The 26,454-nt window shown below is 37.0% G+C and overlaps 1 protein-coding gene across 16 annotated transcripts in view; it reads left to right on the top strand.

The window, feature by feature from the left end:
• The first annotated feature begins 3,376 nt into the window (after positions 1 to 3,376).
• Positions 3,377 to 26,454, top strand: part of MARCHF7 (membrane associated ring-CH-type finger 7) — a 47,845-nt gene continuing 24,767 nt past the window's right edge. For 14 of the 16 annotated variants that reach the window (XR_004382684.1, XR_004382682.1, XR_004382683.1 and 11 more), the window contains exon 1: positions 20,815 to 20,979. Coding sequence is in view for 13 of the 16 variants with exons in the window: in XM_032857906.1 (XP_032713797.1) it covers positions 20,827 to 20,979 (153 nt within the window). In the remaining 3 variants the exon portion in view is untranslated. Of the gene's footprint in view, positions 3,535 to 3,884; positions 3,908 to 20,814; positions 20,980 to 26,454 lie in introns of those variants that run through there. The other 2 variants (XM_032857904.1, XM_032857905.1) reach the window with 2 other exon arrangements.

The following is a 26,454-nucleotide window of genomic DNA, read 5'->3' on the forward strand; positions in this document are numbered from 1 at the left end:
CAAGGCCTGTGTCAGCTTCACTCAGTGTGGTCAGCTTGGGATTTTCTCCTTCCCCAACCCCATGCATGCTTGGGTGTTCTCTCTCACTCAAATAAATAAATACAATCTTAAAAAAATAAAATTACTCATAACTTTTTTAAAAAAGATTTTATTTATTTAACAGAGACACAGCGAGAGAGGGAACATAAGAAGGGGAGGGGTACAGGGGGAAGGAAACAGGCTCCCCACTGAGCAGGAAGCCTGAAGTGGGGTTCAATCCCAGGACCCTGTGATCATGGCTTGAGCTGAATGTAGACGTTTAACCGACTGAGCCACCCAGGTGCCCCAAATTACCCATAACTTTAAATAGTTGATTCCCAAATTGGTTGATGCTACAAGGCTTCCTTTCCAGGGATTAAGATTTCCATTTAAGAAGAAATTGGCATCCTTTCTCTTCAACTCAGGGACCTGCCTATAACCACTCTTTTCTCATCCCCAGTATTACCTCCTGTAACTCAAAAGTTTAAGAAATAACCTACATTTAAAAATGATTTGATTTATAAAAAGCAAACATGACCACACTTTTTCAAGATCACATTGTTTATTCAAAGTGAAGAGTATCTATAAGATTGCCCTCACATAGAGAAACTTCTTAGAAGGTTAGGTTGTAGAATGACAAAAAATGAACACTGGAACTTTTTTTTTTTTAATTTTTTTAAGATTTTATTTGTTTATTTGACAGAGATCACAAGTAGGCAGGGAGGCAGGCAGAGAGAGATGGGGAAGAAGCAGACCCCTGCCGAGCAGAGAGCCCGATGCGGGACTCGATCCCAGGACCCTGAGATCATGACCTGAGCTGAAGGCAGAGGCCTAACCCACTGAACCACCCAGGCACCCGACACTGGAACTTTTACATTCAATATCTGAAAGAGAATTTTCTAAGCTATTAGATAGTTGAAGAAATGTTTAATCATAAGAGGAAAGGGCTCTTATAACCATGACCAAATGACAAATTTATAAAGTAGAAGGAGGAAATTCATAATAGTAAATAAGAGCCTAATTAGAGAAGAAGCCAAGTTCAGAAATGGGAACCAATATGAGTGGTGTGGGCAAGTGAACCAAGATCTTTAGATACAAAAACGTATGTCAGAGTTGGTCCAAGGACAAAAACTTTAGCAAAGGAAGGTCAATTAGGAGAATTTTCTGGGGAAAACAAAAAAAAAGACAATTATGGAGTCTAAATTGGTCAAACAGTTCTGAATTCAAAAATTTTGCCTGTCAAATCATTTTGTACTGATTTTTAGTTCAGAAAATATAGTCACCATTGTAACTCATCTGCATCCACAATTTCCATCAAATTGTCTTTAACACAGGAAAATCTCAATGATTATTTCTTAATAATGATAATTACGTGGAAACTCAAATCAGAGAAGGTATTTTAAAAAACAATATCTAACCATTCTTAAGGAATAAAAACATAGTTATCAGTGATCTTTATCCAGTTACTAGGGTCGCTAAGAAATTAGAGTCTGGAAGGTATGTTTTGCACAGAAAATTGGTGCCACACTCACCTCCGCTGATATCATCAGTTCTGGGTGGGGAGGAAGCCATAATCTGCCAAAATCTGAACCATTCTTGCCAGGTTTGGGGGTTCTGTAGAGAAGTTACTGCTACCAGGTCTGACTGCCATAGCTCAGGAAAATGGTACAGCCATTCCTCTTAGCGTAGAAAATACTTGAGATGATGTTTAAGGGACCTATAAAACATTAAGCCCCAGAAACACAGTATTAGCAGTGGTTTAGACATGGAATACAATAGGTAATAGTTACGGAGTGCTTACTATGTTCCAGGAATTGATGACTATCTCATTTAATCCTTTCAACAACCCTATGGGGTACGAGCATTGTTATCAACCCCATTTTACAGAAACAAGTTTCAGCAAGGTTAAGGAATTGCTCAAGACAAGAAAGGTAGTAAGATTAAGAGGCACAACTAGGATTTGTACTCATGCAGTCTGGTGCTTCAGGTGTGTGTATCAATCAACAGCCACAAAGCTAGAGGTATATTCAAACAGGCTGAGGAAAAAAATGTGTTTCCTAAAAAGGACAAATTAATTTCCTCTAAAGTAACATACAAGGTGCTCTTTAATTCACATCCTGAAAAGATAGACTGGCATTTACCTTCCAACTTTAAATGGTAATAAGCTTTAAATTTTTAAAATTTACATTTTACAATTTATTTATAATAGTGAAGCATGGACAATCTGTAATCTCCCAGAGTGAAATGGGATAAGTGATAGTGCATTCCCTTCAGATGAAATGACAAAAAACAAACAAACAAACAAAAAAAACATATAAAACTCATACGTCATTAATTAGAATTACTTGAATGCAATGCATTGCTTAAAACCTAATAAAATAAGTCACTTTAAAAAATCAGGTGCCCTGAGTAAGCCTACAAGTTTCAGTAGCTTATCTTTACCGGTAAAGAACTCTACGTTTGATAAATTATTCAAAATACGCACAATATCACCTGAATCCACGTAGTATCTAAATCCACATAAATTATGGCTTTCTTCTCTTACTCCCTTTTATTTTTTACTAATCCTTTATATATTAAGTTTACCACACTTAGAGGTTTTTGGAAGTTTCGCCTAATTTTAACCAGACCATTTACCTCACAATTTTCTTCCAAGTGAATTTTTACTGCAAAATCTGTAGCTACACTATCAAAGATAGGTACCAGGATTTTAAAAGACTAACTGCAAAAGTACATCACCACCAAGACTTAATGACCACCAACAAGGAACGGTCCCGGAGAAACCGGCTCCTACCCTGAAAGGGGAGGGCTCGCAGACCACAAGCAGGGCGGGAAGGGAGCGGGAGGAGGGGAGGTCGGATGAAGCAGTGCTTAAGTCAATAAACATTCGCTGCGCCACTTACCAAGAGCCAAAAAAAAAAAAAAGAAAAGAAAAAGAAAAAAATAGCTGGGCGGTACTTCAAGCAGTGGGTCCTGCAGCTTTGCGGGAGGAGGCAAGAGCCTGTAGCGGGGACTCGGGCGCCTGGGAGCGGTAGGGCTGGACCAGAACCTCCAGCCAAGCAGGCGAGGGCGGCCAACCAGGGACAGGCCTCTAGCGCCCAGCTCCCGGCGTCCGCACCCTTACTGGCCCAGCCGCCAGCCCGCCAGCCGACCCGCCGCAGCTGCTTACCAGTGGCGCCTCGCTGTCCCCCCGGGGGCAGCCCTTCAACGGTTGCCGCAGTCAGAGCACCACCCCGCGGTAGGGTACGTCGAGCCAGCCCGCAGCTCTCGGGTCCCCGCAGCACCGCCCCTCTCGCGAGAAGTCGGCGGAGCCTGTGAAGTTGGGGGCGGGGGAGAAGAAGGGAGGGGCTTTCAACGGTGGAGGCTGGTTCTGCGCCGGATCCGGGCGAGGGGCGGGCGCCATTGTGTTTCTCTGCGGAGTGCTCTGGTTTATTTAGGGGCCCTGATCTCCGAGGAAGACGGCGGTGGTCGCTTCGAGCAGGACGCGCCCTGTACAGTGCCAGCTCGGGAGCAGGGGTAATAAGCTGCGGCGCCCGGGCTTCTCCCTCTGGGGGAGTCGGTTCTAACCAAGGCCGCGTGGGGGAGGGGAGGAAACGAAGTGCAGGCCTGGGGACGCGGAGGCTGCTTCCCTCGTCTTTAGTTGGGGCGGAGGAGCGTGATCGGCGCCGCGGTTACGGAGGGCGGCCGGGCGCAGGCCTCGACCGGTGGCCTTTTCGTCTCGTGGTGGAGTTTGTGACGGGTAGAGGGGCAGATTGTACGTCTTCCTGATGAACGTGTGGTCGGCGAGGGCAAGGGGTTTGGGTACTGCTTTGGCCTTTGGCGGCCTCCTCTTGGATGGGGGTAAGGAGGATCCTCCGGAACCCTGCGGGCTGGGAGTGTCACGAGTGAGGTATTTAGTGAGCGCCGTGTGGAGGGCGGGGAGAGTTGGGACTCCGCCAACTCGGTCTCCAGTTGAAGGGACTTTGCCAGCCCTTAAGTTGCGGTGAAGATTTGGTCATTGATCGCTCCATTTCTTGACTGTCGTGTTACTTTGGGAGTTTTGTGTCGTGGGAAATTGTATGTCCTTCAAATTGAAATAGTTGATGGTATATATATAAAACGGACCTGTTGGCCTAAGAAGTGAAAATCTGGAAGGCATCAGTTGTAGATATTCTCTCATTTTGATGGAACTGCGTAGTGAAGATGAACACGTACGGAGAAGCACCATAAAATACTACAATTTTTTTTTTTCTACGTGCACATGTAGATAGTAATAAATGGGGAAAATCTGTCCCGGTAGTGGATTCGTCACCACTAGTGTCGTTTGGCACTACTGAGAGTAAATGTGTCAAAGTGAAATTGAATTTAGTAAGGTTTTTTTTTTTTTTTTTTTGTAGGACTTTTTAGAGTTTTTTTTTTTTTTGTAAATTATTTTAAACTTCCCGAACTCCTTTCTCACTTTTCTGTCAAGAGCTAAGGTAAGGTTAAAAATGAATTTTTGACTTAAAAACCAAACAGTATACTTTTGTTAACAAGGCAAACACATGGTGTAACTAGATTTTTCAAGAGGATAAACATTTTGTTTCAGGAATGGGGATCAGTATTTCATTTACAGCTCTACAGCCTCTTGTGAAACAGTTGTGGTGTCTGAGGGATTTAGAGTCAGAAGATCTGGGTTTGGGTCTTAATTTTGCCATAATTATTTAACCTGTGTTTTCTTAGAAACATAGCACTTTTCCTTGAGTTGAGGTGGGAATTAGATTAGGTGAGGTAGCTGATAGTAGTCGAACACCTAGGGGAAGTAATGCTCTGGGAATGAATTTTTAATGGATATAAAACAATTGGAATTGATATCTGAAGTCCAGTTGTTTATATTCTGGTCAGAATAACATTAAAATTTTACTCTGCCTGTGGTACCCTTTCCCTCCAATAATGTAAGTTCCATACTACAAATGTTTTTAGATAAGAACTTTTAAAACTTTTCCTTTGCTGTAAATTTATGCCACAGATGTAAGCTTGTGGGTATGCATGGTCTTGACTTTTTTTCCAAAGTTGCATGCGGGTTCAGATGTCTTGAATAAGAATGATTAAAAATTCCTACTTACTTAAATACAGGTGATTACTCTTTTGCTGCACTGGCAAGAGAGCTTATTGTCCAAGATAAAGCACATAGATTCCCTTATATAGACATACACCTATGTTCTACATGAAGATGTCAGATAATCAACTGACACGTCATCCATGGCTCTCATACAGCCAATTTTTAATGAGCTCCATATCCATTTCACACAACTCTTCATCTCCTGTATGTTTAGGAGTTGCCCATGTTTTAATATTTTAGGAAAATAATAGTGCAGAATTATCAAATTATGTGAAACATTTTTTGATAATTTGTTATTCATTGTATTCTGGCTACTAGACCAAGGCTTCATGTTACAAGAATGCGCTTGACACAACATCTGCCTTCCACAACTCACAGTTCAGTCATGAGACTAATGTATAAACAACTACCACTATTATCACAGTGTAAGAACATAGTAGTACTGTGGGAGCACAAAAATTGAACAAAGGCTCAATCTTTGGGGAAATTTTTTACAGGAAGTGTTGCTTGAACTGAGATGTTAAGGTGACTAGCAGTTTGATAGGAAACTGCAAAGTCATGGTACGGTATTTTGTTTTAGGAATGGACAGTTTGTTACCATAACTGCAACAAATTAGAAGGTGACATGAAAGACCTACTGTTTCAGAAAGTGCTCTGTGCTGTGGGAATGGAGAGTTATTGTGTCCCTAAGCCCAATAAAAATGATTTTTAGATTATCTTTACTGACAGCATCCTTCTGTTACTGCAGATAATTAAGTGCCAGTAATGAAGAACAGTGGGAAATGCATATGTGGAATGCAGACTGAAATGCTTGCGTTAAACCTTATTTTTTTAAAAAACAAATTTAACTTAACTAGTGAATGTTTTAACTCTTACATTTAACAGAATTAACTGATCACATTAGGATTACAACATAAAATAGATTTTGAATTACTTGTAAGATCTATTTTAAATCACTAAAGCAAAATTCTGTTGTAATGATTTGTAATAACAAATCATTATTTTATAGAGACTCTATCTTTAATACAATTGCTAATAGTAAGGTGAACCCAAGGGTGGGTACAAAATTCTAATTTGAGCGTGGCTGGGGTTTAATTTTCATTGATCTTAACTTTTCTATTCTGGTCTGAACTCATGTGGTCAAAACTGGTTTTTCTTGCTCTCAAATACATTTCTTTGTGGCTCTACCAGTTAAACTACATGTTGAACATCTGGTTTTGAAATCACCTACTGCTCTACACCCAGTTTTGTCAACAGGTTTAGAAGAGGGCAAATTTTGAACCTTAAAAGCTAGGTTCTCACCTTTTATTAGGATCTTTGCACTTCAGTGTAAAGTGTTTCTCCCCTTCCAGAAAAAAAAAACTGTAACATGGTGTCCACTCTGAATGAAGATTGAAACTTGACATTTACAGATTAAGTATACTTCAGATGAGAACAGATTGTTTTATAAAGTAGCATAGACTTAATAGTCATATTTTCTCGTGAAGACATTAAACCTTTTTCTGATTATTATTTCAGGCATGGGTATATCTTTGTTTTAAGTATCTGTCATCTAAAAACGCAGAGGCTTGGGGCTCCTGGGTGGCTTAGTGGGTTAAAGCCTCTGCCTTCAGCTCAGATCATGATCCCAGGGTCCTGGGATTGAGCCCCACATTGGGCTCTCTGCTCAGTGGGGAGCCTGCTTCCCCTCCAATCCCCCAGCCTCTCAGCCTACTTGTGATCTCTGTCAAATAAATAAAATCTTTAAAATAAAAAAGAAACAAAAATGCAGAGGCAGTTTTTAAGAAGACTTTCTGTCTTCTAACATAGCTTCCACATCTCCGTATTCACTAGGATCAATAAAACACTCGCATTTCCCATTTAAGTATATATCTGTTTTTTCCTCCAGAAGCAAATTTTTTAAAGAAAAGGCTATAACAAATAGAGGTAAATAATGGAATTATGTTTACAATTCTGAAAGACTAGTGGCTATTAGAATACATAAGTATTTTGTCTGGTAACTCTGGCCTTTCATGCCATGAATTTATTGTATAGTAGTATCGTGCTCTTGATAATTCACTAACTTCAACTCCCTTAGATGTTTGACAAATTCTGAAATAGAATCCGATTTTTCATAGAAACTGGGTACATAAAGCGAAAAATTAAAACTAGGATGAGTTATGAAACTTGATTGCTTCGTAGGAAACCACCTCAAAACCTAGTGGATCAAAACTGCTGTTTACTATTACAATTCTGTGTACCTATTAATCAGTTCTGTTGGTTTTGCCAGGGTTCACCCATGGACCAGCATTCATCTGTAGGATTTCTCAGACTGGAAAGTCCAAGATGGTGTTACTCACATGTCTCATTGTTGGTATTCGTTGACATTTAGGCTTTACTCCATGTGGCCTAATGACACCTGGGTCCCAAGACAGCATTCCAAGAGAGTGAAAGTGGAAGTTACAAGACTTTTACAGCCTTTCAGATTGTACAGTGTCACTTAACACTTCATTCTCTTAGTCAAAGTAAATGTCACAAGACTAGCCCATATTCAAGGGGTGGGAAAAAGTAAGATTTTACCTCCAGCCACATCACAGTATAAAGAGGAATGTGTACTTGGATGGGAGAAATTTGGAGCCCTGTTTTGTAATTTACCACAAGTTGCTTAGAACAGTTTTTAGTCCAGGCAGTCTTACAGACGTCCTGATTGGGATTTGCTTTAAAATGGAGGATGATAAAATAGATTATAATATAGGTCAGATGTTGATAATTGTTGGAGACTGTCGATTGGTACATGGAGGTTTATTACTGTTTCTAGCATATGTTTGAAATTTTTTATAGTAAATTTTTTAAGGCATACTTGGGTATTTGAAACATTTTTGTGAGTGATTTTAACCTACTTAATATTTACTAGAATAGTACCTCTTTGTTTAATATTTATTTCTTTTGTGGTATGTGGACACTAAAGAGGGTAGACCAGTAGTACTGCAATTTAGGGACTTACTAGAAGTTCTTTATAGATTTTATTAGAAGTTATTGAGAAAACACGTCTTTTCATTTGCAAATAACTGTTTCCCTTAATTATAAAAGAAAGACCAGGGGCACCTGGGTGGCTCAGTGGGTTAAAGCCTCTGCTTTCGGCTCAGGTCATGATCCCAGCATCCTGGGATCGAACCCCGCAATGGGCTCTCTGCTTCGCAGGGAGCCTGCTTCCTCCTCTCTCTGCCTGCCTCTCTGCCTACTTGTGGTCTTTGTCTGTCGAATAAATAAATAAAATCTAAAAAAAAAAAAAAAAGGAACACCAAGTACATTAATGAAATTTTGGAAAACTGAATATAAAGCAGAAAACAAAACCCAACCAGAGAGAACAGTAAAATATTAATAATGCTTATTTTTCCCAATTTTTTTCATACACTTAAGTAGGCAAGGTATTTTTTTAGATAATAATCCTCCCATAATAGATCTGAATGACTTAAAAAATCTTTTTACTATGTGTTAAAGACAATTTTTAAAAATATTTTATTTATTTTAGAAAGGGAGGGAGAGAGTGCGGGGATGGGAAGGTGGGGGAACAGAGGGAGAGGGACAAGCCAACTCTGTGCTTAGTGCAGAGCCCTATGTCAGGTTCAATCCCAGGACCCTGTGATCCACGCAAGCTGAAATCAAGAGTGGAATGCTTAACTGACCGAGCCACCCAGGCCCAGCAAGACAATGTCTACTAAACTGTATGAAAATCTTTAATGGTGATAGCATTGCTTAATAGTAGCGAGTATTTCCTGAATACAATACTGTGTGCCAGCAAAGTTCATATTACACCTTTGAAGTTGGTACTATCATTATCACCCATCTTGTAGGTGAATAGATATTAGAGAAATTAAGCCTAGAGTCATACCAAGTAAAGGACAGATCTCATAGCTTGCATTCTTAAGCGTCAGTTTTGCAGATAGAAATGGGCTGGTGTGCTAAAAATTGTGCAATGCTTAATTTATCTTTCCTGGCCTCGGTTTCATATTTATTTCTGCTAATTAAATTAATTAATTAAAGGGAAAGTCTTAAGTGTGGGCCATACTATTTGTTACTGTAGATGGGCCTGGGGCCTTTTTTGTTAGTCTGGTTATTTGGTTTATGAATACTGTGTGATTCTTGACAGATCCTGAACAACACTGTTTAATGGAAGAGAGTGGTCTAGAGAGTAACGGGAAAGGATACACGTTGTTTGAGAGATCCCCTTATAAGCAGAATTAGCAAAAAACTTAACATTGTGCTGTCATTTTTCTGATCTTAGGAATTAATAAGCTTTTTAAATTTGGTAACCAAAAATCCAAGTCATACTTCTTAATCTGTGGTAGTGCCTTAAGAAAGCTTTACTGTTATGTAGGGAAATATGTAGTACTCCTTTAGTCTTAAGCGTTTCCTTATACTGCCTGAAGCTTTTCAGTTCACTTTTTCTTAGTGCCCCAGATCTACTCATTAGGCATAATCAGGGGAGAGTGACCTCCTTAGGCTGACCATACAGAAAGGGACAGTGTAATCAGAAGGCATGGAGGTAGCATACGTGTATGGGTAGATAATGTAAGTGATTGAAAATCCATTATCACCTCATCTTGCTCTCTGTTTTCAAAACGGTTTCCACCATGCTTCTAGGCCTCTTCTGTGTACTTCAGACTGTTTGTTTCTTTAAAACTCATGCTTCTCTGTGTTCTATTCTGCGAATTCCCTGCCAAAAAAGAAAAAAATGTTTGGTTTTCATCAGTATTCTGAATAATTCCTCCGCACCCCCCCATAGAATTCTTTTGTATTTGACGTATTGAATCTGCTTTCTTTCTTTCTTTCCTTTTTTTTTTTTTAAATTTTATTTATTTGTTTTGGGGGGGGCTTTAAGGGAGAGGCAGAAAAAGCAGGCTCCCTGCTGAGCAGCAAGCCCTATGCAGAACTCTATCCCAGAATGCTGGGATTATGACCTGAGTGGAAGGCAGACGCTTAACCTACTGAACCACCCAGAATCTGCTTTCTGTTTACTTTTGGAACCTCATTAATTTGCCTCAGAGCCAGTATATTTCTTCCTAATAACCTGTCCTTAATTGGGGACAAACTCGGGATTTTTTTCTTTGTTTTTAGCTGTTGGTATCTCAAAATCTGAGTAGTTTCTGAGCCTTATAGCCTGTAACATTAGGTTGTTCCCCATTATTCCACAAAGGTAATTAAAATTAGTTACTAACTTTATGTATTCTAAGAGATGCAGGAATATGTATATGAATCTGTTATTAAGGTTAGGCAAAACTAGATAAATGTTTCATTTTCGAAAACACTGTTTGTCAGGAATATTATTTCTGGGGTCCTAAAGGAAAAAAATAATAGACAAATTAGTGGTGGTAAAAGCTTCAGAACCATTGCCTTGTTAAAGTATAAACTCCTGAGCAAAGGACCCGAGATTGGCTTTATAATATGGGTCTGATTTTATGTATTCATTCCCTTCAGAGACGTTTCTGTTTCTCTCTCCCCTTCTGTGCCTTCAGTTTTACTCTGACACTCAGATTGTTTTCTTTTTTCCAGTTCTTTAACATGCTTTAGCAAGTTTATGCCTTATTCCTTTTTCTATTTTTATTCTTCAAAGGTCATCTCAGATGTTCCTTCCCCTGAAGTCTTGCATCTGGAACTTTGGCTATTCCAGTCAGTGCTCCCATGGCATTTTCAGGTTTTGGTTGTTTATAAATAAAATTTTCATAGGATTAAGAAACAGGAAAAAATAAAATAAATACAGTGGTGTATCTGATGTAGAAATTGGTGTAATTGCTAATTCTCTTTGGTAATTATTTTAGTTGGGCTTTCGAACTCTGATCCTTTTGTCGGTTTTGAAAAAAATTTCAGGCTGTATCTCTTCAATTTTTTTCTCTGTCCTGGTCCTTTCCTTCTGTAAATCCAACTAAATGTACAGTAGACTTCCTTATTCTTCTCTGTGTCTCTTAAGCCCTCCCTTCTGTATTTATTGCCATCTGTTCTTCCATGCTTCATTCTGGATAATTTTCCTTTTAGCTTATTTACCCTAGTTCTTCAGTTTTGCTTACTTTATTGTTAAATGGGTCAGTTTTCCATTTTGCTAACATTGGGGCCATATTTATGTAGTTTTGTTGACTCTTGTCTCTTGGCAGTGGGTTCATTTTTTTCCTTATATTTTTGTGTGTCTGATAATTTTTGGTTAGTTTTTAAAAAAAAAAAGTAGAGGCTGAGGTAAATAATATTTAAGCCTGGATATAGACATACTCTGCTTCTGTCAAATTGTTACTGTGATGGGTTGAGTTGGTTTCGTCTGTAGTTGAGCCAGGCTTAAACTTTATCATCACTTTACCTTCAGAGTTAGACTGCCATTACTTAGTGCTTAGCATTAGGCTGGGGTACTGGAGGATATCTTACAGTAGTATTCTTTCACTATCCTCAACTTCCTGCGGGCCCTGCGCATCTGTACGATAAAGGTTTTTGTCTCTCTCTCTCTCTCCCCCTGTCTGTTGTAACTTCCTCAGCAGTAGGCTGTCTTTGTTTCTTATTTGAAGCAAAAGCTCATGGTAAAAGGGGGTGTTCTCAGTTCTGTATATCTTTCTCCGGTCTTAGGATGGCTCTCTGTGCCTGGTCCTCAGAGGTGAGGCTGTCTCAAATTTCTGTTCTTCTACCTGCCTCTTGGAGTCCAGAGTGCATGCAGTCCCCTGCCATCCCCACGCTCCCCCCTGCACCCCAAAAGCAGCTAATCTCTGCCTTGTATTGATGGAAGATATTGGGCAAGCATTGATAGCCCTTCCTCAGTGGCCACAGACCTTTGCCTTGTATTAGTGTAGAGTCTGTGCTGGAAGTGGATTTCATACCTTCTTTCCTACCACAGCCAATCCCACCTTGTACTCTTGCAGGTTCTGGAGCATGGCTAACCTTCTTCAAATTCCCTTTTCTTAAGCAGAGGCAGGCCCTGCATGATCATACTATAGAGAATGAAGTTTTCAGCTCTTCTGTTTGTCCTCATTCTTTCTTACGAGTTCTCAATGGAGGCCTTTGGAAAAGACTCAACCTTGTGTCGGGGCTCCCAGAGTTCCTAAACTGTCTCACACTAGCAAATATTTTTACCTTTCGGTATTTAAGAATTTGATCAGTTTTGGCTGTTTCTTATCAGCCTTTCTGTGACCACCTTTGTTTTATTTCTTCTTGTGGAGGGGCTTACCGTTCTTTGTTGTTCAACTCATCTGTTGCCTTGTAGCCTCCACTCTGGTGGACTCGAGAAAAGTGATTTAATAGATTATCTGGCTTACCGTTGTTATGTTAGGAGTTAGAGTGATGTTCTCTTATATTTTTCTATGCATTAAGCAGAGAGGGGAATATTTAAGCCCAATTTTTGTTTGTTTTGTTTTGCTTGAAAATTCTCAAGCAAAGTTGGGAGACTAGTAAAAATCAGTATGCACATAGCCATGCCTTATGCATGTCTTGGACTTTGATTTCTTATGCAAGACTGGTAAAATTAAAATTTAAACTTTCTAGAAATTACAAGTGCTTCCAGGGCAGAAGTGGCTTTTGTATTTTCATATCTCTTAGAATCCCGTTTTCCCTTCATTACTGACCTAGTAATTCTTTATTGTCACTAAGCCTTCATTGCTTTTAAGAGGATGCTCTTTATATTTTAATCCAACATTTTTCATTGTTTTGAGGAAGGATTGCTTTGAGTAATCTGCTTTCAAGAACTTCAGGTTCTTTTCCATAGCATTTTGTGTATCTCTGTTATTTGTATCACAGTTACTTACGTACTTGTTTATTTTTATTTCACTCCCTCTACCCCTGAAATACGAGTTTCAGGAGATAGGTTTTATTATTATATTTTTAGAATTTAGCACCCCACCTGGTATATTGAAAGTACTCAGTAACTTTTAAAAGTTTTGTTTTTATTTTTTTGTTCTTGTTCTTGTTTTTGTTTTTTTTGGTGGTAATTAGGTGGAAACAGTAGGTTAGAGTTTTGGATGCTGGGCCAAAGAATTTAGATTTTTTCTATAGGTAAATACTAGGAAAAAAAGTTTGATTGGACATGGCATCATTGCTAGTAGGATGAAATAAAAAAGATGAAAATGTGAGTTCAGTTTAGATAGAGCCTAGCATGGTATTATTAAAGACTAACTATGTTGGTTTACCCACAGTAGTTCTGGTATCCAAGTAAAGTCTTCCTGAAAGCATTGTAAAATTCAGCTTTAATTTGTTTGTATTCCAGTATAAGTTGTGATACAGTTTTTCAGTTGCATTTAATATGTGATTATGAGATATTAATAATTGCAGATAACATCAGGCACAGAATTAGAGAATTTTACATGTCAGTTGATGATATAGAATTCCTTTAGGCTTTTTATCTGAACTGAGAGGAGGCTGAAGGCAAAATTATTTCCACAGTATAGATTTGAATTGTGCTGTTTATAGGTAGAACACTTTTTTTGTCTAAAGATCCTTTATCATGTTCAGCAGGTCACTGGAAAACATGAACTTGTTTTTTTTGTTTTTTTGGGGGGGTTTTTTAAAGATTTTATTTATTTGATAGAGAGAGAGAGATCACAAGTAGAGAGAGAGAGATCACAAGTAGAGAGAGAGGAGGAAGCAGGCTCCCTGCCTAGCAGAGAGCCTGATGTGGGACTCAATCCCAGGACCCTGAGATCATGACCTGAGCTGAAGGCAGAGGCTTAACCCACTGAGCCACCCAGGCAGCCCCCATGAACTTGTTTTAAAGAGTGCTTCAGAGATTTTCAGGAAGCCCAGCAGAATGAAATTATCTTTAGGCGGGGAAGAAGTGCCAGTTTTCCTAGTAGGTAACAAGTCACAGGTTTATGAGATGAACAGACTACATAAATTGTAGAGTTGGTATGAATATCTCTTTTCCATTCCTATTGCTTATGACAGTCATAATTAAAATGCCTCAAGGTGAGGAAGGTATTCTTAACAGGCAGGGTAAAATCACAACCACTTAGGTAAACTAGTAGTTAAATATCTGCTGCAGAGAATTTTTACCCAAGTGACCTCATTTCCAAAGCTGAAAAGATCACTGGAAGTCTCAAAGATTGATCAAAAGATTTTTGTAGCTTATTTTCTTCTTCCCACGCTCAAACCAAGTCTGAAGAATGGAAAATCAGCCCCTGGGAGACATCAGTGCCTCAGTTTACTCAGTTAGATATGTTGATAAGGAATAAGAACACCTAATTCCATCAGGTGGACCCCTGATGCATGAGGCTTAAAGAGAATACAAATGGTGTTGTAGAAATTTCACAGCAATCATGAATGCTGTATACAACTTCAGTGAGAAGGCATGGCAGACAGTCCCATAATCCCTTCTGCTCAAGCTCATGTTGCACTGTCCTGTGTGACTTAGAAAACACAAGTGCAAGGGTGCGTACGTGGCTCTGTCGGTTAAGCATTCAACTCTTGGTTTCGACTCATGAGTTGAGTATGGAGGCTACTTAAGATTCTTGCTCTCCCTCTCCCTTCCCCCCTGACTCCCAAAATAAGAAAAATTTAAAAATAAACCACAAGTTCAAGGATTAAATTACCAAGAATTTCAAGATGTCAGGAGCAAGCTTTCAGTCAAGTCCAGGGTCTTGTCCTGCATATGTCACACACCTGTGAAGCCAGCCAGTTCATCTAATTACCAAATAGCTGTCTAACTCAAGAATCAAATCTTAAGAAATTTAGATTTAAAGGCATACAGTGTTAGAAAAACAAAGAGACTATTATACTAACCATTGAGGAAAGATTACTTAGGAACTGTTTTGTACTGTACTCTTTAAGTCTTGGTTAAAAGTATTAAGCTTCAAATACCTTTTTCTGATAGTTCTTATACCTTTCTTTTACAGCACTTAGAACAATTTAAGTTACATGGTTATTTGTGTGGTTTGTTTGTTCGCTGCCTGACTACAATATTTTCCTAGTCATTATCTCAGTGTTTACATTCAGCACTGTCCTCTCATCTCCTCATGTTCAGTATTAATGTGCCTAGTACACACTAAACATGCAGGCTTGAAAAGATGCCTCCATAGTACTCTGTAAGTCTGGTAGCAGTCTTTCAAGGACTGCACATTTTATTTTTTTTCTACAGTTTTTTGTGCTTTTGACCTACAACTTATGCAACCAAATTATATAAGTTTTCTGGTAACACCTACATTGTCAGAATTCAATCAGTTTATGTAGAGGAGTTTCCAAAAATAGTTTCATAGAGTATAAATTCTATATCTCAGAGGACTCTGCCTCTTTGCCTTCTCACAAGAGATTATTTTGGGCAGATTTCCTACTAGGTTAGTTTCATTCTGCAAGTAAGTCTGCAAGTAAAAATTGAGTATAAATACAAAGTAAACTACAAGGTATGATTAAGAAGCATAATTGTTATAGAACCATCTCTAGGCCTGTACCTCTTAAAAAACATTTTGTCTTTCTGTTAATACCCTCATCACAAATTGTCCCTCGTTTAGTATTTTTTTTACCATCCTTTATTTAGTATTTTTATAGCCATCTTAATAAAATGGTAAACCTGCTACTTGTTGAATCATTTATGGGTTTTTGCATGTCAGTATTTAACCATTGATATTCTTATAACTGATGTATATACCTTCTTTGAATGTCCAATTCATAATTATTTCTTTACAATGAAGTCCTGTATGGATGTAGTATAAATGGTTTATTAAAAGCTGAAGATGGCCGGCGGGGGTGGGGGGTGCCTGGGTGGCTCAATCTGTTAAACAAATGCCTTCTGCTCAGGTCATGATCCCAGGGTCCTGGGATCAAGCCCCTCGTTGGGCTCCCTGTTTCTTCCTCTCCCTATGCCTGTAGCTCTGTCTACTTGTGCTCTCTTTCTGTCAAATAAATAAAAGCCTTTAAAATAAAAATTTTAAAAAATAAGTTAAGAAAAATTAAAAGCTGAAGAAAAGGGTGACTGGATGGCTTGTAGTTTAGGTGGCTGACTATTGATTTTCAGTCAGATCCTGACCTAAGGGTCTTGGGATCGAGCCCTGCATCTGGCTCTGTGCTCAGCGGGGAGTCCCCTTTGGGATTTTCCCTCTGCCCCAACCCCGCTTGCTTGCTCTCTTTCTTTAAAATAAATCAATCTTTAAAAAAAAAAAAAAAGGCTAGAAGGTAGAAAAGATTTATGTTAGGCAACTGTGTATGTTTTATCATCCAAACCAGGCCACTTTTTTTTTTTTTTTTAAGATTTTATTTACTTATTTTGACAGAGATCGCAAGTAGGCAGAGAGGCCGACAGTGAGAGGGGGAGGGGAAGCAGGATCCCTGCTGAGCAGAGAGCTCGATCCCAGGACCCTGAGACCATGACCTGAGCCGGAGGCAGAGGCTTAACCCACTGAGCCACTCAGGCCCCCAAGGGCTATTAATAATTGTCCTGGGATAATGAGCACAAATTAGGACTTTTCTGGAGATACTAGACAAACCAGGAGATACAGTCATCATATTTTATTTATTTATTTATTTATTTATGATCATCATATTTTAAAAAGGAAAAGAGGAGTACTTTGCCCCACCCTTCATTCCCAGTGTCTTTCCAAAGGTACTGACCCTCAACTTTGTAGCTGTTCTGGGATTTACCTTCACATTTCTAGAGAATGTTTATACGGTTTCATGATTTTTTATACCTGTTTTCCTTATTCATGCTTGTTGTTACTTCCCTAATCATCTCCATCCCATAGCATGTTTGTGGCAAAATTGTTGATTCAATACCTTATATTTACATTATTGTAACTAGTAAATATTCACCCACGGTTCACCCAGACACCCTGTTTCTTGAACAATAACTGTTTCCTAACAGAAAATTTTCATTTGTTCTTTGTACTTAGCAATTTTTCTTCCCCAGTTGTATCATGGTCTCTGCCACATATGCCAAATAGTATCCATAGGAGTCTCCCCCAACCACCCTCTAAACTTTGCTTTCATTATTCAGTCCTGCTGCTGTCTGGATCTTATGCTTCCTACCAACCTTTGGAACTATTTCCTGGGTTCTGTGTCTGGACTTGTCTTTCTTAACTGTTTCCTGGGTTCCATGTCTGTTTCTTCCATTCTTTAGACTCTTAATTTTGTAGGACATATTCTTCATTTGTCTTCCTTTGATATTTGTCTTGTTTTTTGATCTTTTTAAAAGATCTTACATGTCTGAAAATGTGTCCTATTCTCCACCTCACGTTTAATTGTTAGATTGGAATTCAAGGGTAAACATTTTTCTTAGTACTATGGGCATTGCTTCGTTGTCTTAAGAGTTTTTACAGTTGTCATTAAGAAGCCAGGGCAAGATCTTCTCTTCATTTTTGGTGTTGTAAAATTTCAAGATGTTAAATTGTGTTTAGTGTTGGTCTTTTTTTTCTTTGATCCTGCTGGATTCTCTAGAGCCCTTTCAATGTGGAGATTTATATTCTTCAGTTCTGGAAAGGTTCTTTTATTTCTTTAGTAGTTTTCTTTCCATTTTCTTTCTTCTCTATTAACTATGGCTAAAGTAAGATGATAATTCCCCTGGTTAATTTTATTTTAAAGTTGTATTTTCTACTTCTGAGAGGTTTCCTCAGTTTATTCTCAATAATTATGTTGAATCTCATTGTATCACAGTTTTTAAAAAGAGTATCCCATTTTCAGTGTCCACAAGCTCTTTATTATACTCCAGTTGTTTTCTTAAGCACCCTGTTATTTTATGAATGGATGTCTGTGATCTCTGAGGGTAGTAGTTAGCTATTTTCCCCAAATTTTCTTTATATTCCCTTTTTTCCTTTTTTTTTAATCCTGGTCTTTCATATCAGAGGATTTGATTGGATACTTAGTGATCCTTAATTAGAAGTTTTGTTTTGTTTTGAACATATAATGTATTTCCTTCTGTTTGAAGGAAATCCTAAAAAACTGATTAGAAAGCTCTTGGTGACTAGTGGACTTTGCTGTGGGGGAGGATGTTCCTGTGGCAGTCTAGCTTGGTAATTGGGAGCAGGCCAAATACCAGTGTCCAGAAATCTTGATCCATGTTTTTGTTTGGTGATCCAAGAGTAAAATCCCTTAATTTTATGGCAGCATTGTAGAAATAGGGCTGGGAAAAAGTTCTCAGGTCTCAACATTGAACATACAGATTTTATTTTTCACACTTAGCCCTGCAGATTTGATTATATACTTGGGTGGGATGGGTTACATCTGAAATCCTTATTCTGGAGAGAATAAATACTTTTGGAAAATTGAAACTAGGGGAAGAATTCGGGGGTTTATTGTTTGAACTACATATTTGATTTCAACTCACTTTTAATGCCATGCATCTTCTCTTTTATGGTGGTATCTGGTACCTTCAGGTCATGCTGCTTTTTTGTGTCCTAAGGCCAAATGCTTTGCTTTTGGTTTCTACCTCTAAGGGCCTAGGGTGTTTTATCTTCTCTGTTTAACTGTTGTGCCTTTACTCTTACTTTGGATTTTCCAAATACACATTGAAATCTCTTGCCTTCTGTGACCCCCTTTGGATTCATTACCTATCGTTTTACCAGGGTTTTGGAAAGGGGCAAAACAGGTACATAAGGATAATCTCTCATGTTTTAACTGGAAGTTCCACACAGACCTTTTTTGATAAGCTTGCTTTGATTTAATCATACTCATTGTAACTTTTACTGTGGTTTGTCATTAGTTGGACATTTTTAGTGGAATAATTTTAATTGATAATGAGTTTGTGTTATATCTTTTTCATGTTTATTGTATATCTCCTGCTGCAATATAGACCATATGTTTTAGTGTTTTTTTCCTCTCTTCAGTCTCTTTTCTGTTATTGCCTGATACCATGTTTTTAAAGTAAATATCATAACGAAAGAAAATTCTTTTGTAGTAACTTTTAAGGTAGAAAGTTGTGATTGATCCGAAGTTGGCAAGTTAATGAGGTTCCATGCCAAAAATAGATTAGGTATTTTTACTTTAAATGTTTAAATTTGAAATTTTTTTTATTTTTTCCTTTTTCTTTTGTGGGGAGCAGGGGTGGATGGTTGGGGTGGGAGGGACAGAGGGAGAGGAACAGAGCGAATCTCAGCAGGCTCCATGCTCGGTGCAGGGCCTGATGCAGGGCTCCATCTCACAATCCTGAGTTCATGACCTGAGCATAAATCAAGACGCAGATGCCTAACTGACTGAGCCACTGAGCAGCCCCTGAGGTGCCGCTAAATTTGAATGTTTTAATAAGGAACATATGCCTTATCCAAGTGGCATATCAGATAAGTGCATCTGTTTGTAGTTACTTTAATGTCATCCACTACCAGAACAAGAAGGAAATTTTTGACCCTTCTTGAAAGTGGGTAGGGAGAAGTTGAAGAGATTATTGTGATTTAAAGTTTTTTGATTATAAAAGTAATGTCTTCATAGCAGCACTGTTTGTAATAGCCTAAAATTGGAAACAGTTCAGTGTCCATCTGCAATATAATGGACAAATAATTTATGTGTATTGATAACAATGAAATACTATATAAACCAGTTAGAGTGAACTTACTACAGCTACATGCTACAGTACAAATGAATCTCACAAATACAACGTTGAGCAAATAAAACCAGACATAAGAGAGTACATGTTATATCATTCCTTTCATATACACACAGGTGTCCACCCCTATCCAAAAGTAGAGTATTTCTTTGAAACCTTTTGTAGGCTAGAATGATGTAAAGTGAAGAAGCAGTTATTCGTTTATATGGGAAAACTTTTGAGTTTTCCCTGACCCAAAAAATATCCTCTCTCAGACTTTTCTGTTACTGTACACCACATTGTGCTAATGGATACACAGTACGCATTGAGATAAAGCACAGAAGCTTGCAGACAGAGTTTAAAGTTATGGCGGCTTGATGCTGAGATGCGGAGTGTAGTTCCTGGGGAAGGAGGTTAGTGTTGGCACTTGCTACTCAGGGTATACACTGCCTCAGTGCTGCAAAACAAATGTTGTATGCTGTTTTTTCACTTTCCGTTCCCTTTTTATAAAAGCAAAAATTCTCTTTGGATTTCTTTTGCTTAGCAAAAATAGGTACTATATATAGGTCTTTCATATAAGTGACAGGGCATAATGTGGACTTTTGAAAAGTGGGAGGTACCTGTATATTTAAAAGATTACACGTAGCTATTGTGACTCTTGGTCGAGGTTGAGGAATGTTTATTAAAGAAAACTTAGAAATTTTCACTTTTGAGAAAGGGAGAGAAACAGATTATAGCATAAGTTAGAGTGTCTTAAAGTATGTACAGAATAGAAGCACACAAAGAAAAATGATTAGTGTTTTCATACCATGACTAGGAATTGAATGGGGAATGTACAGAGTTTCCATGTATGTACAGAGTCTGTGAAAGTGTTTTGTGATAAGGGGAGTGCGAATAGTATAGCTAATGCTCATGGTATGAGTATAAAGCACTAATAATAGATAAGGATAGCAAGACAGTCAAGAACAAATTTGTGTTGGATTCTGTAGAGACAAAATTGAATAAGGAAAAGAGCCCAGGCTTTGGAAACAACCTCAGTTCCTCATCCCTCTTTTATCAGTTTGCTTCGTTTTATGGGCAGTGGGAAGCCTTTGATGGACTTGAGACTTCTGCCTTAGAGAAGACAGGGTGTTGATAGTCTCATAATTCACCATGTCTGATATAGTTAATTTGCATGGTTAATTCTTGATTCGAGCTAATGATTAAGGAGGATTAAGTATCTAAGGTTTGCGTGTTTTCCCAAAGGCAATTAATCAAAATTTGCATTTCACAGGAAACCTCAAGAATGGATTCTAAACCGTCAAGGATTCCAAGAAGAATTTCAGTCCAACCCCCCACCTCTTTAAGTGCTAGGATGATGTCTGGAAGCAGAGGGAATAATTTAAATGATACCTATCACTCAAGAGACTCTTCATTTAGACTGGATTCTGAATATCAGGTAACATCTTAATTTGGAATATATGTACATAGTTTCTTTGAAAATACGTGGGGCCACATGGTTTTTAGATTTTAGGAAAGTAATGAGTATAGTTAATAAGACACTCAGATGGATCTGAGGCATCCTGTAATAAAATATAATATATCCACAGGAAAATGAATGATTATTCACACCAAGTAGCAAAAAAAAATAGTCTTTGTGGACTTCAAAATTATGAAGGAGGCATTGTGGTCTTAATGTAAATCATTATGCTGTATTTCAAAGACTTGGAAACCCATTTACTTAAAAAACATAAGTATCAGTTTAAGTATAAATTTGACGACATTAAACAATGTGGATGACTTGGTCAAAGGATAGAAAGTGCATCCTTTCTTAACATTGTACATATTCATCTGACTTTTTCTCTGCATGTACAAAGCAGCAGTGGAGTAATGATTGTTAAGGGTTTTTTTTTAGTATGGCTTCCAAATATTTTGCTTTTAGTGGCAGGTGATTATTAAATCGACAGACTGTCTTTTGTGAAGATGTATTACTAACAATCTTAGACATATTTTGGGGCTTTATTTTCATGGTTAATCTAATGAGTTTGCAGATTCATAATCTACATAAGCTACTCATATATTAGTTTCCTTTGGATTGATAGTACTTAGGGTTTTGAAATGGTTTATTAGTTATAAACATAACAGTTGTAGTAAAAAAACAGTATAAATCTCAGAGGCATGATTTCTAGGTTTAATGCAATTCCTATTGTTCATCTTTCAAATTTCAGGTTATTGCATTATTGACTAAAAAGCTAATTAAATCATATGTGATGTGGACAGGTCTGATGTAGGTAACTTGAATCTAAGAATCCTTTAGTGAGAATTTTCATTTAGGCATTTATAAATGTATATAACTTGATATTCTACTTGACAGTCATTTTAAAATGTTTCTATGCAGTAATAAGCATATTACAAAATATTCAGAGAAAAAACATTCCCTAAAATGCATATATTACATACTTCCTCGTTTTCTATGAACTATTACTGAGTCATTTTTTTTAATTTTTAATTTTTTATTAACATATAATGTATTATTAGCCTCAGGGGTACAGGTCTGTGAATCGCCAGGTTTACACACTTCACAGCACTCACTATAGCACATACCTTTCCCAGTTTACTGAGTCATTTTAAATGTTGGTTGATAATGTATTTTTTTTTTAATTCTGTTGATTGACAAAAGGACACTTGCCAGAGGTACAGAATCACGAAACTATATCCTGTAGAAAAGTTCTGGGTTACATGATTATGACTTATTAAGAGCACAGATTGGTTTTTCCCCCTATATTGTCTCCATAAAAAATTTATCTGCAGATCTTTTTCTAATTTTTTCACAGAGCTTTTTAGTGAGGAGCAGACTCTGAAACCAGACTATACTGCCTGGAGTGGAGTCCTGTTCCACTGCTTACTGTGTGAATGTGGGCAAGTTTCTTTATTAAGTCTTTCTTATTTTCTGTATTAGGTTGTTAGTGTTAGATGAATTATTACACTGAATGAGAATAGTGCCTGTCACATGATAAATACTATATAAATGTTAGCTGCTACATTTGTTTTTATTATAATTAATTATATTAGCTGCTAAAGGTCTTAGCTGTATTTAGAAAATTTATTGACATTCACTTTAAAAGACAAGTATTTTCAAGACTATTCCGTCCAGCTTTTTCTTAAAGTCCTAGATTACTTTAAAAATCTCCGTTTTCATTGTGAAAGTTAAACAAGTGCAAGCATAAAAAACCACTTAATGTCTTTTACTGATTCTTAATAAGATAAATCAGCATTGGAGTTTTTCTTAATGTTTTTCAGTTGCTTTAAATGGCATCCAATTTTTTTTAATGGATTATAGGAACATTTCCAATCTTAAATCAGTTACTTCTAGCTTGCTTTGCTCTTTAGTTTTGATTTAAAAACAAACTTCTGTGTTCTTGCACAAATTATTTTATATCTGTGTTTCTTCTGTAAAATGGTGGTAACAGCTTTTTACGTGGTTTTATTAAGATTTACTGAAAGAAATAACACATTAAAGCACCTAAAACAACTCTGCCTGGAACTTAGTAAGATGTGTGTAATGATGATTGTAATTGCTATTGTTATCATTATTTCCCGACTTTGTATTGGTCTTAATAGGTATCTTTAAGGTATAGTGTAGTATGTTGTCAGGATATTAAAATTACATATTATGTATTTAGTTTTATATAATATTCTTAATACTACTTAACAAAATGTATGTTTAATGAATGAGAACTTTAAATATCAAAGGGAATATTAAAAAAAAAAAATCGCTGTTTTCTCACAGCTGTTTGCAATATAACACTCCCCTTCTCTCTGAAGCTTCAGAAATGAGGGTCAGGACTAGGCATGCTCAATTTCAGTTATGTTAAGGATTAAATAATAGGGAAATACTTTATATAGCGCTTAATATTTTATGGAACATTTTTTGCTTTTAATTTTAGTTAATCAAGGATAATACTTGTGTCATTTTGAAGATAGGATCTGAAATCTGGGAAGAGAAGTGGTTTCCTTCAGTCACATGATTAATATATAAGTACCTGAGTTTAAGAATCTAAGACTTACGGATAGCATTGTTTCTTTGGGAAAATACAGATTCTGAGTTCCGAACAATTGATTTTCTGAAAATCTTTTGGTTCTCAGCCATTTGTAAGCTGGGCTGCCTCTGTTATTAATCTTGCTGGTATTTCTGTTGTTTTATCTTGGAAGTTTTTGTTAAAATTTGAATGGTTGAATACTCTGATCTTCTTATCTCTTTGTTAGCAGTAAGTAGAATTTTAAATATGTTTTAAAAGAGAATTTAATTCCTTTAATTCATATTGTTAAAAGTAAAAATTTGGGAGCATTCTGTGAATATGTAATTGTGTATATAAGTTTCATGTATATTTCTGTAACTTAGTTTAAGAGCTGCTAATCCCATTACACTTTTCCTTTCTTGCTTTGAGATTAATCACTTTTAATAAGAAATAATGAGAAGCTTTTTATTTATGTGTTTTCTAGTTTGTAGATCAACTTACAGAGTTCAGTACCATTTGCATATTTTACGTACTATATTATGTCAAAAATTAAAAGAACCGTTAGTCATTAACATGTTTATCTACTACAAGGTTAGCTTCCAAGGAACTAAATACATGCATGCATACATATAAATAAAATTAGATAAGAAAATTAGAATAGTTTTAAAATGGTATCAAGACAAATACAGATAAAGTACTGAGTGGGTCAAATTTATAATACTGATAAGCATTTATAAGCCCTGCAGTGTTTTAGAGTTAACTTGGGACTTTTGTTTTGGGTATCAGGAACATCACAGGGAAATAGAACCAGATCTAGAAGATGTTTTGTTCATAAGAAAAACCCAGTTCCTCCAAGAAAGCAGTGCTTGACAGTTTGGTCTGAAAGGGGACAGGGAATGATACAGTGAATATTGTCTTCAGTGTAGTATTAAAATTATTAGTATATTGCTAGTTTACTCAACTTGTTTCTTGGTAAATCTCAGCGTAAGCAAAGGACATGATGCCAAAGTGTACAGCTCAGTGAAAAACAGTTCTTTCAAGGAACAGTAGAGTGATCTGAATACCAGTTTTCTGGTAGTCTTCATTTATGTATTGGGGAGTTTTGAGTAATAAATGGACTCCAAATCCTTCTCTCTTGTGTATGTATAAGGTTTCTTACCTGGATTTGGGCATGAGTGAATTCATAAATCTTAAAATCCACTAATGTCTTTTTCTTTTTTTTTTTTGTTTTAATGAGAATTGAAAAGACTACTCATTCTGAAGAGAAAGTAGAAAATAGGACTTCACATTAGTGTGGCAGTGGATGCTCTAGCATGTGAATATTTAGAAGAGGTCAAAGTTCCATGGTGTTGCCTATGGCTAAGATAATTTTGGTCTGGAAAATTTTTGAAGCTGGGATTAGCAGTCATCACAGTCACAGCATTGACTCATTGAAATGAGCCAAAGAATAGCATTTCATTCTGGATTTGCCTCTGTTACTGTGTATTAAATGATTTCCAAATGATTAAGCATTGTCCAGTGGGTAGCATTGGTTGTATTTGCAGTAATTGTTAAGGTTCTTTTTTTAAGAATAGCTTTATTGAGTTAAAGGTCACATACCACATGACTCACCCATTTAAAGTATACAGTTTGGTGGTTTTCAGTACATTCACAGAGTTGTGCAAATCACTACCACGGTCAATTTTACAACCTTTTTATCACCTCAGGAAAAAACTCCAGAATCGTTAGCTATCACTGCACTGCCCCTCCCTCTCAGCACTAAAGCCAGTAGTCTACTTTTTGTCTCCGTAGAATTCCCTGTGTTGGACTTTCATTTACATTGGTAGAAACATAAACTGCAGTCTTTTGTATTAGCTTTTTTCACTTAACATGCTTTCAAGGTTCATCTGTGTATAGCATATATCAGTACCTTATTCCTTTCTACAGATGAACATAGTCCATTTAATTGGGTATGCCTTTTTTATGGGTGCATAATCCATTTTTTGAATATATCACATTTTGTTTATCCATTCATCCACTGATAAGATATTTGTGTTTACATCCTTTGGCTATTATGACTAATGGTGCTGTAAATACTTACATGCAGTTTTTATATGCAGTCTTACATTTTCAGTTACTTCAGTTTTATACCTAAAAGTAGAATTGTTCAGTCACGTCATATAACTTTGTGTTCAATTAATTGAGGAGCTGCCAGACTATTTTCCAAAACTATCTGGGCCATTTTATATTCCTACCAGCAATTCTGTGAGGGGGTTCTGATCTTGCCACATCCTTGCTTACATTTATCTTTACATTTTGATTCTAGTCCTCCTGTCATGGGTGTGAAATGTCTCATTGCAGCTTTGATTTAGATTTCCATGATAACTTGTGATTTTGAGCATCTTTTCATGTGCTAATTAGCTACTTTTATATCTTTGAAGAAATGTCTATTCAGATCCTTTGCTTATCTTTAAATTGGGCTATTTGTTGCTTTATCATTGAGTTGTAAAAAATTTTCATTTTAAATTCCACTTTTTCATTACTGGTATATGGGAAAGTGATGGCCTTTTTTTTTTTTTTTTTTTAAATATATTAACCTTGTGTCCTGTAACATTACTCTGATCCTTTATTGGTTTACGATGGATTTTTTTGTTGTTGTTGTTATTGTTGATTCTGTGAGATTTTCTACATAGGGGGTCCTCTGCAAATAAAGATAGTTTTATGTCTTTCTTCCCAATCTGTGTACATTTTATTTCCTTTTCTTGCATTATGCATTACTTAGAACTTCCAGTGCAGTGTTATAATGGAGTGGTATAAATAAGAACCAAGTAAGCCCAAAGTTAGTAGAATAATGGAAATTAAAAAGATCAGAATGTAAATAAATAGACTAAAAGACAATAGAAAAGATAGGTAAAACTAAGAGCTGGTTTTTTTTG

The sequence above is a fragment of the Lontra canadensis genome, unplaced genomic scaffold (assembly GCF_010015895.1).
Source record: "Lontra canadensis isolate GAN:19392208 unplaced genomic scaffold, GSC_riverotter_1.0 scaffold13, whole genome shotgun sequence".
Lineage (NCBI taxonomy): Eukaryota > Metazoa > Chordata > Mammalia > Carnivora > Mustelidae > Lontra > Lontra canadensis.